The sequence below is a fragment of the Bombus pyrosoma genome, linkage group LG11 (assembly GCF_014825855.1).
Source record: "Bombus pyrosoma isolate SC7728 linkage group LG11, ASM1482585v1, whole genome shotgun sequence".
In the NCBI taxonomy this organism is placed as follows: Eukaryota; Metazoa; Arthropoda; class Insecta; order Hymenoptera; family Apidae; genus Bombus; species Bombus pyrosoma.
In genome coordinates, this window is record NC_057780.1 from 9,523,216 (window position 1) to 9,541,972 (window position 18,757).

Sequence of the window (18,757 nt, forward strand, 5' to 3'; positions counted from 1 at the left end):
CCAGAATACTTTCATGACCTAATAACGTTTATCCCAAATAATATCGATGAAATTTAGAGAAGCAAAATAAATTCGCATTAAAAGAAAGCGTTACGTCTTTAAAATTGTTTAATGAAGCAAAGGAAAAACGAAAGAAATTCATTTGGTAAGTTTGACAATGTTCCTCGCGCGTGTCGATAGTACTATCCGTGTAAAAATCATAGGTGCGTTGTAAGAAAATACAAGCTTTTCGCGTGTTGTCTATCACAAGCTGATAATTTATTTCCATATCGTGTAAAATAGAGCTTACTGTGTGAGTAAAAATACTGTTGAAACAATTTGGCTGATAATGACGCGTGCTTATCACTATTTTACGGTTAATGATTAAACATCATGATCGTATAAACGAACGGTTACGATTGCCAACATTATCACCGACCAATTTAACGGTTCGGTTAATTAATCCGATCAGCCGATCATCGAACTCGAGACGCTATTATTGCCTTTTACATTCTGTGACTGATTCACGAGGAATTTGCGTAATTTCTATGTTTCGGTAACACCGCGAACACGTCGTTGTTTCTCGAGGAATCATTATCCGGGTAAGCTAATAAATAATACAATTCGGATAAACCAAAAAGGTCTTTGGTTAATCGCACTTCCGTGTTAGAAAATATATCGAATATTTTCTTCTCTATAGTTCAAAAAAAACGATAACGCTAGCTTATAGATTATTTTTAGAAGCACCCTGTATGATTGAGAAGTCATCATCGCCACACGATTCATCGATCCTCGATATCTCTCTTCAGTTATCTCCCTTCTCTTTCAAATAATTCGCGAACAACCATATGAATTTGCGTTTCCTAAGATGAGAATTGCGAACAAATCGCCGCAGTCGAATGGTGTACCGCTTCGAGCTATAAACCTACAAGTTCTGTAATCGTTTCGTGATGATTTACGTTGCTAAAGAGGAGAACGTTAAAAATTACAAGCTTCAGATCGTTGATATATATACAATTATAGTACATAACACACGTGATACATAAAATGTATCGCTAAAATTTCGATATTTTATTATTACTTGCTCATTTTTCTGTTATTATCAAATTACTGCACTCGAATGCGTCTCATTCGACTCACCAGTCCCACGAATCTTCAAATATTCCTATATAACGTTTAACGTCGAAAAAATATCGAATTCCTTTCCTCTCTATTAAGTAATTTACGAAACGTTAAATAATAGCTCGAAAAGCAGCGAATTCTACGAAGACAGTGTAAACAATTAATTCGTGGAACGGTTATTGGGTAAAACCTTCGACTAGTATTGTACGAATATCGATTAAACGCCGGCTAACAAAGTCCAGTATCAACAAAAACTATACCAATGCGCATTGATAATTTCATACCACAACCAATCATCGGTCAATGCTAATTTACGCACATAATATCGTACGCAAAGATCCATCCAAATTTGCCACCCTTACTCTCGACGTATTCATCGTTGCAATTTGATTCGTTCTCTGGTTTTATACAATCCTCTATAAAATACAACACAGTACCGATAATTTCGCAAAATTTCATCAAACGAATATCCTCGACCAATGACAAGCACCTCCGCGTTGCAACGCGTTACCGTCGCGACCGGCTAGATCGCGAGCGCAAAGGAGATCTCGACAAAATCCATCATCTTGCAAAATACAAATCAGTCGATCGTACACGATAAGCAGCAAATTCTATCTGTATGTATCGATAGCATTGCAGAGAACGCGTCCATTTCGATCGTCGGATCAATTCGGCTCGGGCGTACGATCGAAACAGGTCATCCCGACGCGTCGCTGAAGAGAAAATGTTCCGCGCGAGATTTCCGAGTTTCTGTATGCGTCACGGTTCGCTCCGACCTTCTTTGGTGAACCGAAACGATCGTTGGAAAAAAGATGGCCCGTCCAATCTCGTCGGGTCAAGCCTTTTGTTGCATCGTCGAGCGACAAGCTTCGGGGAGGGTTTTTTCTTAATCGGGGCTCGATCCGCGATATATCACTCACGATCTTTGCTCAGGTCCGATGGTAGCTCGCAGCTGGACGTGGCCGATGTCGTTGGTGATCGCGGCGACGGCGACAGATTCATCCTGGATGTAACCGGAAGCGACAAGCCGGCGGCACTCATCGCGACGTTCAGCGGTATCGTGATGAACGGCTGATTACTCTGCGTCGAGTTAACCGGGGCTACCGTGCCTGCGAAACAATGCCAAAAAACCTCTACTTGGGGGAAACAGGAAGAAGGACGGGCACGCGTTTCGCGTCGGGTAAACGTCTGTCGCAAGAGCAAGGTGCCGGTATCCATCTGGGTTTTCGTTTCATTTCGTAACGCTCGGCTATCGGAAGGATGGCTGGATGTGTGTGTTTTTTTGGGGGGGAGATCGATTCCAGGGGATGATCATGGTTTCTCACCTCCTTCTTGAGAGATTTGCACCGGCTGGCCGTTTTGCCCGATACCGAGTAGAACCCCCGGAGTCGGCGAGTAAATTACTGTCTGTGGCATCTGGTACATTATACCTGCGCAGAATCACCGCCGTTTTCATGAGAAATGACATGATGATGATCGATTAGTCATTTTGTGGCGAATAAATGTTTATCGATAACGATGTGATTCAACCCTTATTGTAGGCAATCTAAATTCCACGGTTAATTAACGCGCGTACAAGTAAGCTCGAGGCTTCGATATTTAAAACTTTCTTGTAAATTTCGATGTGAAGATATTTAAAGAACGAAAAATGAAAACTCTGTTAAGAGAAATATAGAAACAGGCATCCGATTGGCCGCAATAGGGTTGATATTGGACTTAATGGGTGGACGAGTGGTTAGAATTAGTAAATGGACGTTTTTAAATGTACAGTTAATGATTTTTGGCATCACATACTTTTTTTATTAGAGTTTATGAAGAGGAAGAGAACGGAGCGAGGCGGTATAACGGATTCACTCATAACCGTCTGCTTTTTGGGTTTCTTTCACTACTTAAATCGATCGGTCGTAGATCGAAAACACCGCTAAAAATATATATTTACGTAATCGACGTGATACGAAGGATGATATAAAGCAATGACATAATCATTAATATGACATAAAACAGTGATGCACACAAAACGTTATTAGATTTTTAGAAATATAGATTAATGAACTTTTATATTCAACATCTGTCTCTTTCGTATTTTACAATTACTCGTTTGAAAATCTTCAGATATCTTGTAAAAGCACCACTTATATTAAAATAAACTATAAAGTTGACGTACTATGTACCAAGGAAACTAATACAAGAACCGTTTCAGAGGAAATTCGATAAAGCAGAGATTAACAGAGAGTAATGTTTACTCTGAAATAGTAAAATTGTGTAATTGGACCTGGTTCTTCTTATCTATTCAAATATCTACACTTTATTATACAGCAATCATTCTTGTTGCATACATCGATAGATAAATATATTATAGTTTTTACCTACTTTAACGAAAATTATCTTCTCATAAGGTCTTATAAAACGAAAACCGATCGTCGTAAGTAATTTTACATCTAACAGATTCTATATCAATGTGAATATTTTTTACAGATGTACGAAACGATCACCAATAGATGTTCCATCGAAATCTATCTTCGTCCTTTACTCTGGATCAACTAATCGGTCGATATCCAAAGTAAATGAAAGCGAAGAATTTAGGAAAATCGTCAGAACGGTGAAGTAGCAAATGAAAATCGTAAAAGAGAAAGAAATTCGAAGGGACGATCGAGTTTCGATCGGAGGGTAAAAGATCGGCGGGACGCGGATCGTGTCGGTCGGAGATATGAACGCGTGGCGAGTTATCAAAATTCTGGCGGGGAGACTGTTTGTGCCGCGGGGAACAATGGAAAGGCGAAAAAAAACGTACGTCATGCGATCGGTAAGTCGGATGGCATCCACTCCATATATTAGCATCGATATTTATGTGTACACCTGCATCGGAGCGCGGCTTTCGACCGGATCTTACTTCCCAGTTAGGCAGCGCGTCGTTGTCTTAGTTTGGTCATCGCGGCCCGTACAACTCCTTATGTACTCCCCTACACGGATAACCTCGTCATCGCTCGCACACTTTTCGCATTTTAAGTGTCCTCTTTCCTTTATCTTCTCCCTCTCTTTTCCCCTCTTTTCTCGCTCGCTCACACGCGATCGCGCGCGCGTACGCATCATATACGTTTTACCTCTTCTGTGATACCATTCTCTCGTTCTCCGACGTTTCTCTCCTCTCCTCTCCGCCAAACTCTCCTCTCCTGCTCTCTCTCTTCGTTCTATCCGTTTCTATCCCTTTCTCTGTCTACCGACCTACCTGACTGATTGGATTGTACACGTTTGCCTTTGCTCGACTACCTACGGCCTGGCTCTAACGATTTTCCACGCCACGGCTTTTACCGCTTGCTACTTAGTCCGCGACTCGCGACTCCTGCTACGCCCACGGGGAAATTCGTTAATTACTCGCCACGTATGCGCAGCTGTACGATTGTCTTTCGTACTCGGCGTGGCACGGGCCGAGAATCGCGGAACGGACAGGTGAAATTGTTCTAGCACGACGGAAGGGAGGAAACCACGCTTGGGAAGCATCCACGTTCGACTAGACAGCCACTACTTGGATGGAAAAGTTGGCGAGGATACTCCACGTACGGAACTTTTGTCGTTAATAAATCCTTTATTCGAGAGCATACATGGTGTTCTGTGTAAATTGTCTTTAGTTCCTTCTGAAAATGTACGACGAGAAAAGTTTCATTCGCTTGGGATGGAAATACGCAGGATGTTTCTCTAGGTAGATAGTTTTTGGTATGTACGTTTACCTGAGTGATTTTTTGAGAGATCCTTTGAGACAGGAGAATCGCCATCGCTGGTGTCTCCGTCGCTTTCGTTCGCGCAAACGTCCGATCTAGGTGAAGTGCCGTCTTCCTGAAACAATGAAACGAAATTTATTGGTACAAATGGTGTGCGTACATTGATCGTATTTGAAATAAAAACGTTATTTACGAGTCCTGAGGATAATTCTGGTTAATTCGTACGAAGATAAAATCGATGAGAGAATAACAAATAGGAAGAGAAAAAAAAACAGAAGCCAGCGTGAATCAGATTTTAATTTTGTTTGCATACATTAAAGTTCTCAAGAACGTGTCGCCCTGCTACAAAATTTATGAATCATCGTTACAAGGTTCTTGCCTCGTTCTACAAACCACTACTCCTAGAATTCTGCCTACAATTCATATGCCTAACATAGGATGTGCCTGCAATTAATCGACGCAAATTAATTAAAAACCCGACATTCTTCTCTTTGCCCAACGTTCGAAACTTCTGTTACAGTAAACGAACGAAAATCAAAGTTGAACTATCGTCAGAATCGATCGTTTCATCGACCGGTACCGGCCAAAGCTTCACGACGTTGTCGTGAAAACGATATCACGATGACGTACGATCTGTATCGGGTCCGTAAATTCCGGATGCCTAACGAGCAATGCGGCGACAAGCAGAAAACAAGCCAGAAGAGAGGAGAAGCATCGCGGCACGATTCGTAGCCTGTAAATCGTAGATAACGCCTCTGTAATAATATCGGCGAGCCAATCAAACGGGCAACTAACCAATCAATCAAGTGGAGCCTACCAAGCAACTAAGCAACCAACGAAACAACCAACGAACCAACTTACCTACCTACCTACCTAGCAGGGAGAGATGCGCGAGCTTGTTCGCGCGCCTTATATGGCCATCCGCGCGGCCTCAACTCGTACCGCGCTTCCACGGCAGATTCTCACAAATTTACGCAGGACTACGGTTTCCCCGGGTGACTTTCTCTCCCCCGGTCATACCGCCACCACCGACGGATAGCTTTTTTTCCCCTAGGCTTAACCGTTTGTGCGCTAAACCTGTGCGTTTTATACATGCATTTCGACTCGTTCGTTAGGACGCGTGTGTGTATACACGTGTCGACCGGCGGTCGCGTTCGAGAGAAAGCAAATCGACCAGTCGAGAGTAAGGAACCGATGCTCTTCCAGTGAATTAGGAAGTGCCCGTCTTTCGACTGCCAGGGAAGCACCGATTTGGCGAACTATTCCGTTCGCGGTTGCTTGTTTCGTTGCGGAAGATAGTTTCAACGATTTCGTATTATAGTGGAATTCTATTCGGAATCTTGGTTCCTGGACAACCGAATTCTCGTTCATACGAATCTCCATATTTTGGTTTGTAAATTATCGTCCTCCTGAATCCGATTGAATCTTAGTTTCGTTCATGAACATTTGCCAGTTACGTGCATTTATTTGAGAACGTGAATTTTTAATATTATTGATGTCGGAAGTTAGAAGAAATCTCAGGCAATGGGAAGCATCGATGAATTCCATGTTTTTCGCCAGAACTCGGACAAATCGGGTTTTACCGTAGCGATAGGAATAGAAGTTTTTATTAACGGTTTCGTCACGACGTTGTTGATCAGCTGTATTTATTTTTGGTTAATCGTAAGTCAGTAGTAAATTTGTACTACGGTAGAATGTACTACATGAAACGATTTAGTGATACTGATTTTAAGTACGATGTAATCTGCCATGGACGTCCGTGTAGTTTGGAAGATTTAGAATGTCGAAAATAATTCGAGTTAATTGAAGTACTGTACTTTCGAATCGGTAACTGATCGAGCAACTCGATCACGTCCGTTGTTTTCTAGAAGAAAACTGATATACCAAAGAAACAGATGTTTCCCAGAAACGTATACGGTCAAAAAAATGAAACGTCCTTTAGCCTCGGAAAAATAAGGAGCAAGGAAAGGGATCTCGAGTGCGCTGTAAGGGTTCAACATTCCAAAAATAGTTGAAACCGAGTCAATTAATTAGACTGCTCCACTTTCCAACCAGTCATTCACCAAAGACTTCAATTATGTCTGCGGTGAAATATATCATTTATCACTTACGAGTAGCAAAATCGGAGGCCAAAAAGCGTCTTTAAAAAATAACAAACTTTATCTTCAAAAGCCACTTATTAATAAAAAAAAAAAAAAAAAAGAAACAAGACATATTTACAATTTGATATGAACGTACGTATAAAATTCAAAAAGTCTAAATTAATCGAATCATCGATCGAACAGCTCGCAATTGTCCCTTCGATCGACGTCGAAGCTAAAACACTCTCACGCAAAAATTCGAGAGTCAAATCACATTCCATGCATGAAACACGGAAGCTAAGAGTGTCTCAACTTCCGTGAAGCATCAAATCGTTCTTAAGTCGCAAGCTCGGAAGGCTGGTGGCCGTGATTTCGTGACGGTTCGTGGAGGATTTCCAAAAGTGCCAGGAGGGCTGGTTTCGCGACCCTCGTCCGCGTGCAGCAGGCGTTGTGTCGACGATCACTTCCGAGTCGTATTTGTACCCCCCATTACCACGGGTGTGTATAGAAGGCGCGACAAAAACCGGCATTCCTGATTCTTAAGTTGGACTCTATATAAGTATCTGCCATCGCGAACATTGCCTGTATATGGCGACAACCAGGCTTTGACAAAGGTGACCGTATAAGGTATTCTGCTTCCACCTTCCATACCTTCTCTCTCTTTTTCTCCCTCTTTCTTGCTCTCTCCCTCTCTTCCCCCGCCTTCTTTCTCTTTTCCCTTCCATCCGATTACTCCCCACCTGTTTCTGCCCTTCTCTTTTTCGCCCTGCCAGCCACCAGGAGAGCCGCCTGTTGTCTTCGTCGTTTCCTCGTGGCCGCGATCCACCAGGGTGCCCTCTTAGCGAAATGCATCATAATCGTTAAGTCGTTAGATCGTAAATCGTGGCTTCAAACCCCCGCCGTAAACGTGCCCCGTATCAAACCACCGTCAAGGGAGAGAGCTTTTCAACGTTCCTTTTTCTTTTCTTTTTTTCTTTTTCGTTGTCATTACGGTGGACAAAGTTTCGATCCGGTTTCTTTTACGTACTAATGGGGTGTTTAGCGCGTCCTAGGTTTTTGCGTCTCTTTTTATTTATTAGCTTAGCGTTTATTCGCGCAGGCTTGCAGAAATATCGTCTTCAACTCTTTCAGACTTGTTACATTCAAGATTCAACATGTCCTTTTTTTTCTTAATCCTTATATGGAAATTTTTAGGCGGAAGATTGTTTCAAGTCCGAGAAAGGGATGTGAAAGATGAAAGAGAATTTCATCTTTCACCTTAAGAGAATTAATTTGCTTCTTCTTTATCTTTCTTTTGAAATTACGTTGGGACATTTGTGTCTGAAAGAGTGAAACGTTAAAGCAATGTATAGGAAAGTTCAGGAGATACGATTTTTTAAAGAGAATCGTTAAATTTGAATAATCCGTGCGTATCGAGAAGCAGACCTACCTTGTGAGTTATGTTGAAAGGATGATTGGCAAAATGGAATACTGTTGATCGGTGTCTTATTCTCAAGCGGATCGGAATATTCTTTCTTTACAATAATGATCGCAACGTAGATAGAATTATTATTTAATCTTGTATAATTTAACGCATCTCGTTGGTTCTAATTCTTAACATAACTGGTTTTTCCCCTGCATTATCTATCGCATCAAGGGCTGATTATTGTTCTTCGATAATTACATATACGAAATTTTACGTTAATTCTTTAAAAGAGAGAAAATAAAAATCGTCTTAAGGAGTAACAGGAGTCTTATCGCGTTAATAATTATTCTTCATCCGTTTACGAATGATACCGCTGTTTTCTACGTTATTTACAAGACAAAAGTGAAGTGGTTTTTCAAACTACATAAGACAACAAGTACCATTAAGTTAAATGTAGCAACTCGTTTAGGCTAATCGCGAGAATTATATTCACGCACAGACGAAAAGTAAAAAAGCGTCGATACGATCTCGTCGATAAAGCAACAACAAAATCCAACATAAAATTAATATAAAGAGACACATTTTTAAAATGTCTTACTTTCTCATTCTTCGTTTAAATAACAATGCCGCTAATCGCTAAAAGAAATCAAGTTAAAAGTGATTCGATCGTGTTAATACCCCTCTTTGATCGAGGCTAGTTTCTGTAATCATCTCGACGCAACTAGTTTAACGTTTCACGCGAAACTATTACCTAATCGTACAGAAATTCCTTTCTTTCGTTTTGCACGTTTCTTCATCGTCTTCGTGATCGTTATCAACGTGGTGATCCGCGCGGCAAACAGGATGTAGAATAAAAGGTACGAATTATGTATCAAATGGTCGATCGAACGGTATCTTCGCTAAAACAGGCGGGTTTTTTTTCATACCTACCTGTTCGCAAACGACTGGCACCTTGTGCCGATAATTGTTGGCGTTCGTGTGTATATCGGTTAACTGTATCGTTTGACGAAACGACGACCAACACTGTCATGGGACCGTATTATTAAGCGAAACAATATAATACGTACGTGTAATATAAATATTATCACAGTATTTTACAGTACACTATTTACACATGTGATACATAAAAACTAAGGCACGCCAGCCGTACATTTCGTGATTACCGTGTTGCGTTCAGGATTATCGTATAATCGTAAAGTTAATTATATTATTTGTACTTTGTGCGTCGACGGGAGAGACCGCGGATAAATTACATTTCTATTCGGATTTGCGATTTTTCTTTCTTTCTTTTTTTTTTTTCTTTTCTTTTTTCTCATCCATATTTTTTTCTTCTCACGTTTAATCTCCCTTACTTTTGCGCCTGCACGTAATGCTCTCGTGTGCTTATTCGTTTTACGTTTTCTTTCGCGTTTTCACCTTCCTTTCTTCCGACGTATAAACGTTTATCTATTTTACCTATCTACCCTCTATATTTATATATTTATATATATTTATATGTATCTGGTCTTCTTTTTTTTTCCAAAAATATTTTAAGCGATACAAAAAAAAAAAAAAAAGGGGGGAGAGAAGAAGAGAAAACAACACACCACACGTACACACACACACGTAAACATGCATATTGTGTGAAGAGGGAGGAGAATCGAGGTTTTCTCTACTTGTGGAAGAAACTTAAGGGAAAGGGAAACGGAAGAGGGGGGGAAATGGAGAACAGGCGGGGCTCGCCTGGGAATTTAAATTAACAAGGTATTTTAAATACTAGCTACTTAATCTACGAAAGAGAAAAAAAACAAACAAATACTACACATGCCACTTTCAGTACAAACACATTACGGAACAATGTACGATGCACACAACAATATCTATATATATATATGTATAGATATATATATATATATATATATACACATGTATGTATGATGTATATATATATATATTCAATGCGCAACAATGCCAAGCGTGCACCGCCGGGTCTACTGGCTCGGACTCGCACCCACGTACTACGATTTCTCGTTTCTCCGTTGGCTTTTTTTTTTTGCGTTTCGTCCCGGGGAACGAAAGGCGAAACGTCTCGACCCGAACGACATGAGTATTTGAAAAAAATAATGGATGCCTCGATAAGGATATTTGATGGGAGGGGAAAAAAAGGGAACGCTCGGACGATTCGATTTTTCCTTTGATTCCGGCCTCGCCAAATCCCACCAACTACTAGGTACGATGTTTGTTACAATATAAAAGTACGATCGAGCGATTTGGAACTGAAGGGAGCCAGCGAAACGCTAATTGGGAATCGTACTTTCTACGATCGTTTTTCTACACCGGTAAAATGGATACCACTGCTCGAAACAATTAAGAGAATACGGCCATTCTCGGTTATGCGTCCGAATAAATCGAATGTCGAGGATGAAATAACGATGCTCGTAGTCATTGTTAAACTCATTCTCCGAGTTTCGCAACGTTTGACTCCCTTTGCGAGAGGATTGTCATCCGGATGGACGATTCTTCAATTACTTTTGAGCAGATCGTTAAATACTATCGACATCGTTAAATACTATCACGGAGTTAAATACGAATGATCGAAATTTATTTTTCGATTGTCAAATCGCGGTTCGCCTCAGTTCCATTTGATTCTCGTTGCTCGGCAACGATCGATCAACTTACAACGTATATACAGATCTTTAAATAAATAAGAGAGATTCTATCGTTGTAAAAGATATAAATACGATCAAAATAGAAAGAAGAGAAGATTATATATATATATATATATACGTATATATATATATAATACACGGCTCCTCGAGTAATTCATCACATGAGTTACTATCCTAAGTGCACGATTAAGAACTGCCTCTCCATTCTCGTTTTGATAAACGAAAATTTCCATCGATACGTGTCTTTCTACGAGTTTCGTTCGTTTCACAAAGAAGTACGACTCGAACGAACCACGTATCGTAGAAAAAAGTCTTTGGACTTTGATTAACGTATAGATCCAGCCATTAAAATTGTCTATTTTCTGAATTCCCTAATGCCTTACTCTTTAACCTCGTTTTCGTATCACGAGCATCATAAAAAAGAAAAAAAAAAAAAGAAAAGAAAAAGAAAAACGAAAATGATTTTAGCTAAAGTTTTCATCCGTTTCTAGTATTCCGAACATCTCTATCGAGATCGTTGTCTTTTTATGAATCGGTGTTTTACGGTCTTTAAATTGTGAAACAAGCGAAATTATCAAATTCACGCAAATTACAAGATATCTTACTCGATACTTAATTATTAAAATTATAGAGCAAACCTTTGCTCTACGAATATTATAATGGATATTTCTATAAAACTATGTATCAATTAACGTATTTATAAAAATCGTAAATTCCATGATTTCAATTGTTTCTTTAAACTCGAACTGTCGAGAGCAAGAGGACGGTCGATTTCGTTGACGATCGTTCGGAAAAATTCATCGATCATCTTCGTCGTTGTTCACTCGGGTAGATTAAAACAACGTGGACGTAAATCTCGTATACATTTACAGTACGCGTCGACTGGACTAGATTTATACGTTGGAAACGGAACACCGTACGTTTTCTTGCGCTCCGATCGGTTTTCATTGAAAACACCATCGCACGCCTCGGTTAACGACAAGCGTCGCTCGATCACGATTGATTTCCAAGAATATGTCGCGTCGATCAATCGCGGGACTCATAACAAAACCGACTCTTGTAAAATCTTTCAATCTTTTAGACAACAATGTATTTCTAGTAACCAGCTACGTTCACATTATGATGGAATCGATGTTATAAAAAATTATCTAAAAAGTGATCGTGACTTGTCATCGAATGAAAATTAACCGGTTCTATAAAAACTTTTATCGCGTAGTCCACAACGTTATAATTTTATTGAATATCATCAGCGAATATTACTGGTAGGCTCATAGAATATTTTATATAGCAAAAATGAAATGTATCGACCAGAAATTACAAATGTTAAACTATTCTTTTGCTTTCCTGGATAGAGATAATCACGCATGGACAAGGGTTGTTTTTATTACGAGCCCTTAAATTTAAATTAAACTTGAAGAAAGCACTGCTCCCTGAGCCTATCAATATAACATATTTATTATACCTTGAAACAACGAATAATAATCGAACGGTAATAGTTCTTAATGTATTAAGTACCGAAAAGCTGCTATTTTAAGTACTGTTCGAGCCTATCCTGAGGATGACAGGTGTCCTTAGAAGCCTTCTACTTGCGATACCGAGTCGAAAGAAGAGTTAATTGCCTGAAACTCTTCCCAGCGAGCCAGCCGTGGCAAAACATCGTTCTGATTGTCGTTAACAACTGTACTAGGATCTCGAAGCGTGCGCGCGAGCGCACGTTACCATAAGTAGTCTCGATTTTACCTCGTCGACTGATTTGGTTAAATCTTTTTAGTGCACCTGGCACGCAATTATGCGAGCTATTTTCTCGCTGTTAGCGTTCTACTCGGTCGTTTCATAAGCCTTCGCATTGACGTATCATGAGAAACGGATTTGTCGAGAGATTTATCGGTAAATTAATTCAGAAACGACGGGAAATTATGCAAATATATTTATGATAAACCGGCATATCGAATGCACGGAAAATCGATGATTTCATTGAAATAAAGATTTATTTGAATTGGAAAAGAGAAAGATTTATGAAACGACCTGATAGAGAGACGTTTAATTTCGTTTCAAGTTTTTGCCAAGAAAATAGTTAACAGCTTGTAATCGATATTAAATTATATAGAAAACTATTTCTTACGGAAGATTGAATACGTTAAACACGATCATAACATTGAGCCAACTTTTCTAATTATTAGTCCGGCTACGATCTTCAAAGTTTTATGTTTCGAATTTCAATAAAATTTTATAAATAAAAACGTTCTTAAAGGGAATCTTCGTATGAAATTAAAACGATAGTCATCGCGTAAATATCAATAAACATTCTTTCATATTTTTCTCAAACTTAAACAATTTTTAAAGATAGAAAAATACTATCGATGATCCAAATGACGTAGCAGAGTTTTAATCAAACGAAACTTCACTTCCTTGAGATTTACGTCAAATTAAGCGTGAACGTGCCGGGTGTTCGGCATATTAATCTCTAGGATCGTAACTAACGTCATTCGCGCTTCGTACGAGATGCTACTCTCCTCCCTACACGCACACACACACGAAAAGAAAATAACCGTACTTTCATTGACACCGGATGTGATGCGCCTCATCGAGAATTTCGATATTCATCGTCCGGAAAAGAAAGTCGGATGTCGTCCGGAACTTCCTTCGTCACGCTGATTCGTTATTCAGCTTGCAAACGACGTACGATTTTACGTCCATCGAACGACGCGTTCTCGATATAACGAAGCATAACACAACATAATAAATCCATCGTAACGATAATACGTCTATTCTTTAAAACGCCTCGAAAACGATCAAAGCACCGTGGAAAGAAAAATTTAACGCGTTCCCGCGCACCTAATTTGAACGCGATGTACTCGCACCATGGACGGAATTGCACCGACGCCGAGGCGTCTGTTCGAGGAGCCCTTTGCCGCCGTGAAAAGTAACTAGGAAACAGAAGAGAAGCTTCAAGAAACCTAGCAAGCATTTCTACAGGCTCGAAGCACGGATCGTTGGAAGAAAGACCACAACCTGGTTTCATTCTTCACCGATCCTGCTTCTTGCTAATGAAATCGCTAGAACGATTAAGTTCCCCCATGGAATCCAGTTGAGCTGTATAACGAAACCATTCGAGCCTATATACGGAAAACACAATAATCTTCGTGTTCCTTAAACCTACTGTCGTTCAACCAATTTATATCCATCTGCAAAGTCTACGTATCCACTCCAACATCGAGTAAATCTCGTAGCGCGTATCGCGCGAACATGGAGCGGCCGTTCGAAGTCGACAATTGTCAATCGACGACAGACGTTGTGCGCGATAAGCGTACGCGGATAATTGCGGTTACGCCGGTGGTTCGTGTCGGCGACGGTAGTCTTCTAACTCCGCGGACACCGACTCTTATCGAGCATCTTCTCTCTATATCCACGGACGCGTTCAACCTTACGTTCTTTTCTCCCTGTACCTCTTCCCTGTATCGATATTCCGTAGTCATTGATCATGGAAGATCATACGCGAATCGAACACGGTAGCCAGCGATGGATACAACGGATGCAACCGACGACGTGACGAATGCGACTGGCGATGTAACAGATGCGAGTGTGCGATGCATCGAACACGGACAGCTGGTAAGAGTCGGAGGACAAGCGATAGTTTCAAGTACTAACTAGGGTAGTACTACCGTTGGGGATGCGAATGCGACATGTGAGGATGGTAGGCGGCGTGATGGGGTGGCAGAGGCGAGGGACAGGATTGTTGATAGGGACCACCGGCTAACATGGGCCCAGGACTGGAACAGGGTACCAGGTGCGAGCTCGGCGAGGCCGCGTGTGCATGCGCAATCAAGTGCGCGTGCTGCGCGTGCGAGGGTGGCGCGTGCTGCGAACCCGGCGGCGGTGGCGGCGGCGGGGGTGGCGGATGGCCAGGAGGCCCTCCGGTCGGTCCGCCACCAGGATAACCGCCGTGCAGCGAGCCACCGTGCGGCGAGCCATACACCAGTTGCCTTACTTTCTGCTCGTCGTCGGCTATGTTGTAGGTCAGTTCGGTCTCCTCGAACCCGGTCGCGGACATCCTCTGGTCGCCGGAGGAACCGGAGGCGGGAGGGTCCGGGCTGTTCAGACAGGTCTGGATCAACGCCTTCCCGGCCTCGCTCGTTATCATCGGCTGCAGCTTTCGTGTCGCGAACGTGTACACATGCCCGGTCTCGCTGGCTACCAGCAGCATCACCTGTGTACCTGTCAGTGTCGACAGCTCGTACGCCTGCAACCAGAGATAACGATTAATTAGGGATGTCCCGGGCTCCTTCTTCGGATCGTATTAACGACGCTTCGCTCCAGATTTTTCCTTCTTTTTGCACTTTTATCCTCCGTCTTTTCGGACTTTGGTTTTTGTCTATTTTCATTGATCGAATACTGGTTTTAGCCGTTTTTAAGCGAGATGGATTTTAATCGAAGAAAAGTTTTTCCAGGAAATTGGAGAACGATAGAACAGTGTAACAGTGAGACACTTGTGTTTCCCGTTCGATGAAACTACAAGTTTGAAGATCGAATGTATCGTAAATTTAACTCGCTGAATTGAAAATTCATATCGTAATTAATTAAAATAGTATCTGTCTAAAGAATCAAAGAGCGGATGTAAATAAAGTAGCAAACTTAGATTCTCGAGTAACGAAAGCAATGTTTTCCATTCGACTCTTAAACGATCAACAGTATATTACAAGTACTTACTACTCAGCGATCTTTATAGAGCGGTGTTATGCAAATTATTACCGCCTGCACGATCATTAATATACAGTTCTTTTAAATAATTAAACGAACACACACGAATAAAAAACGATATGCGCACTCAGCGCTTTATGTTGGAGAGATTATACCTTGTAATGACATAATAATTATCAAGGTTTACCGAAGCGTTTACTAGCGTGGTGCGGATGGAATTCTTTCTTTTTGTAGTGAAAACTGACGGCCCGCCATTGTATATTTAAGTTGAATCTAAATTATAAAAATTCAGCCTACTAACAAGAAACCTACCGGTCGAGGGGGAGCAACGCAACCATATCATGAAAATGAATAAACATAGCGGAACGTTATGAAATCGTTGTCTTTAACTTAGATCAGAATGTTGCTGCGTGTTTACGCTCAAAGAAAGTATTTTGTTTACTTAACGTTTGTAATTTATATATTCTTTAAAATCGAACCTATCTATCGATTTTCATATGTGTAACGCAAAATTCTATATTTTTTTATCTAGAATACTATGATAATTCGATTAGGTGATTGATTTGCAGCTTACAAGATCCAGAAATTTACAATTTTTGTACTAAGAAAATTTTCTTATTTGTACCGTGTTCTGCGACTTATTTTCCGATTACTTTCTGTATATTAATGATTGATAAATCATTTAAAAAAATGTAAATATTATCATTATAATGTAAATATCGTACAAATAACAAATACATACATTGAAAGCTTAAGAAAAATATTTGATTCGGTGCGTTAAAATTTTACATTTTAGCGTTTTAAGAACTGTTAGAAATTGGGAACTTTTTTTTAGCAATACGTAATTCTTTTAACACTGCCTACGAATTCAGCCTAATATTTAAATTCGTACTTTCTCTTACATAATGCCTCTGTTTATTTTAAGTTTAACGTAAGTTTCCAGTTTTCCAATAATGTTATAAAGCAGTTATGTCAGTTTCGTGTCAAAACATAGCTAATTATAGAGATCCGTCTTTAGAAAAGGGGAACAATCTATCTTTGGTTTTCTATATTTGTATGAAAGATGCAATTTGCCTTAGGTTCTTCTACGGATTTAGCTACTCCGCCGTTTGGATCAGATAAACAACTGTAACATGATTAAATTAATGTTAAATTCAAAAAGTCTGACTTAAAAAACAACTTCAGATTATTTTCAAATTATTTGCTCGAGGAATACGTTGTTCATAAAAAGTTTATATTTATAGCGAGTGATAAAAGGTAAACAAAAATAGATACGTCATTTTCGGGAAATTAAAATAATGCCCTTTTTAGACGAAAGATTAAGTTTGACGTGACAAGACGTAAAAGCAATTTTTACGATATTTTGTAGTGGCTACAACGCGTTCGTTACCTGAAATATAAAATACAACGTTAATGTCAATATAGATGCGTAACCGTTTACAGAATAGATTCTGCTGTGTGCGAAGCTTGAACAAAAAGAAAAAGGCACACATAAATTTTCTGACGGACGTGTAACTTAATCGTGTAATTTATAACTTTAAACGTATATTTATTTACTGATTATCGTTAAACGACCTCGCTAACTATTTTTATGTAAATTATATATAATTAAGATTAGAGAACCAAGAAATATGTACGGTTGATTCGTAAAAAGAGTCATATAACAATTGCTCATCACAAAATTATATCATAAAATCACGACTAATGTACTATAGCTTTCTTGGGCGTATTTTGATACTAAAACTACCAAAGCTGTCAAAATGATCAATTAGTAATCTTTCGTAGTAATTTTATAGATTACAACGCTGCATTTCTAGGGATTTTTTTATGATCTTTTGTAATATATTATGTATTCTTTCATATATCACCATATGACTTTCTTATTTTACCATTTTCATCTTTCTGATTTCAAATTATGTACTTTTGTAGTCAGTAGTTCTAGCGGTAATCCAAAATACACGATTAAGTTACTGGCGTACAAATATATACGACAGCGAAAGCACAGTTGTCACTCATAAATCGCGCGCTCGCTAAACTCATCGGCTTACGTTTGATTTGCGCAATACGCATAACCACACAACCATAATACACTATTTACATTTGCTATTTGTGTCATGTACTTTCTTATCTCTAATCTGTCGTCAATTTTGAACGCACTTAAACACCATGTTCGATATAGGACCGATTCAATGATCACACGAAAAGAAACGATCGATCGTCACGATCGATCATCGATACCCGACGGATTCAACACACTGTTTTTGCGGCAACCGTTTTAATTAACGAGAGAAATAAGGTCGACAGGTTTGTCGGATACGAACCTTCTTCATGATTCCGGTTTTCCTCTTCGAGAAGGTGGTATACCTCCGTAGTTTATTGTCGATGTACTCCATTTTAATCTTGACCCGTCCTTTGGTCTTCTTACCGTTCGAGGGGGGTGACTTTTTCGGCTGGCCCAAACTCGTAAATGACTCCTCGAGATTATCGGGGACACAGTCTGTGGACATTGACATGGCCTGCTGTTGCGAAAGTGCCTGCCGTGCGTTACTGTCATCGTAACAGACGTCCGAAGTGGTCCTCTTGATACCCCTCTGTACAGATCCCACGCCGGCATTCGGTGCGCCTGCAGCGGCCGCCGCTGCCATCATGGTGGCGCCACCGCGGCTTATTTGAGAAGTTGTAAGTTGGGAGGTGGACGGTCGGCCGTACATTTCCGAGCCAGCGTCGCTGCCTATCATCCCCATGCTGTAGCCAAGACTTGCGTACCGACTATCTCTTCCGCCGCTAGGGTTGTCCATTACGGACTCGCGCACATTTATTCCCTTTCCCTCGGCCCTTCTCCGCCACGGAATCGCGAAAACTCGGCGCAATGTTTCCCACGTGATCAACCATCTAGAGGAACACGGGACAACAACGCGCACTGTACGAGCGCTCCCCGCGAACTGAATGCGCGCAGAGTATCGTAACTTGACCTACGTGCTAGCGCGGTGCCTTCGTGCGTTCCTGCGCAGCTGCTACCCCCACCACGCGCCACGCACGCGATAAAAAACTAGTCCACTCGATCGAGATAGAGTCACCTGGACGAAGATCTTTAAAAATTTCTTCGTA

At 40.5% G+C, this 18,757-nt stretch overlaps 1 protein-coding gene across 4 annotated transcripts; it reads right to left on the reverse strand.

The window, feature by feature from the left end:
- Positions 1 to 236: 236 nt before the first annotated feature.
- On the reverse strand, positions 237 to 18,596 carry LOC122572991 (serum response factor homolog). 4 transcript variants are annotated; one of them, XM_043738796.1, is made up of 5 exons: positions 17,971 to 18,596; positions 14,940 to 15,191; positions 4,827 to 4,932; positions 2,427 to 2,531; positions 237 to 2,210 (listed from the first exon to the last, which is right to left on the reverse strand). In XM_043738796.1, the coding sequence occupies exons 1-5, from the start codon at positions 18,445 to 18,447 to the stop codon at positions 2,014 to 2,016; spliced, it is 1,137 nt and encodes a 378-aa protein (XP_043594731.1). In that variant the 5' UTR covers positions 18,448 to 18,596; the 3' UTR covers positions 237 to 2,013. The 4 variants fall into 4 exon arrangements, 3 of the variants coding, with proteins under 3 accessions (XP_043594731.1, XP_043594733.1, XP_043594732.1); XM_043738798.1 differs by adding an exon at positions 4,660 to 4,733 and having other exon boundaries at positions 2,068 to 2,531; XR_006318626.1 differs by lacking the exon at positions 237 to 2,210 and adding an exon at positions 3,893 to 4,733 and having other exon boundaries at positions 2,448 to 2,531.
- Between the last annotated feature and the right edge of the window lie 161 nt (positions 18,597 to 18,757).

Coding starts and splice junctions, on each gene's coding strand:
- LOC122572991 (XM_043738796.1), bottom strand. CDS start 18,447: ATGGACAACCCTAGCGGCGGAAGAGATAGTCGGTACGCAAGTCTTGGC. Junction 4,933..14,939: donor TAGCCGACGACGAGCAGAAA/GTAAGGCAACTG, acceptor TCATTGTTTCAG/GAAGACGGCACTTCACCTAG. Junction 2,211..2,426: donor GCAAATCTCTCAAGAAGGAG/GTGAGAAACCAT, acceptor ATTGTTTCGCAG/GCACGGTAGCCCCGGTTAAC.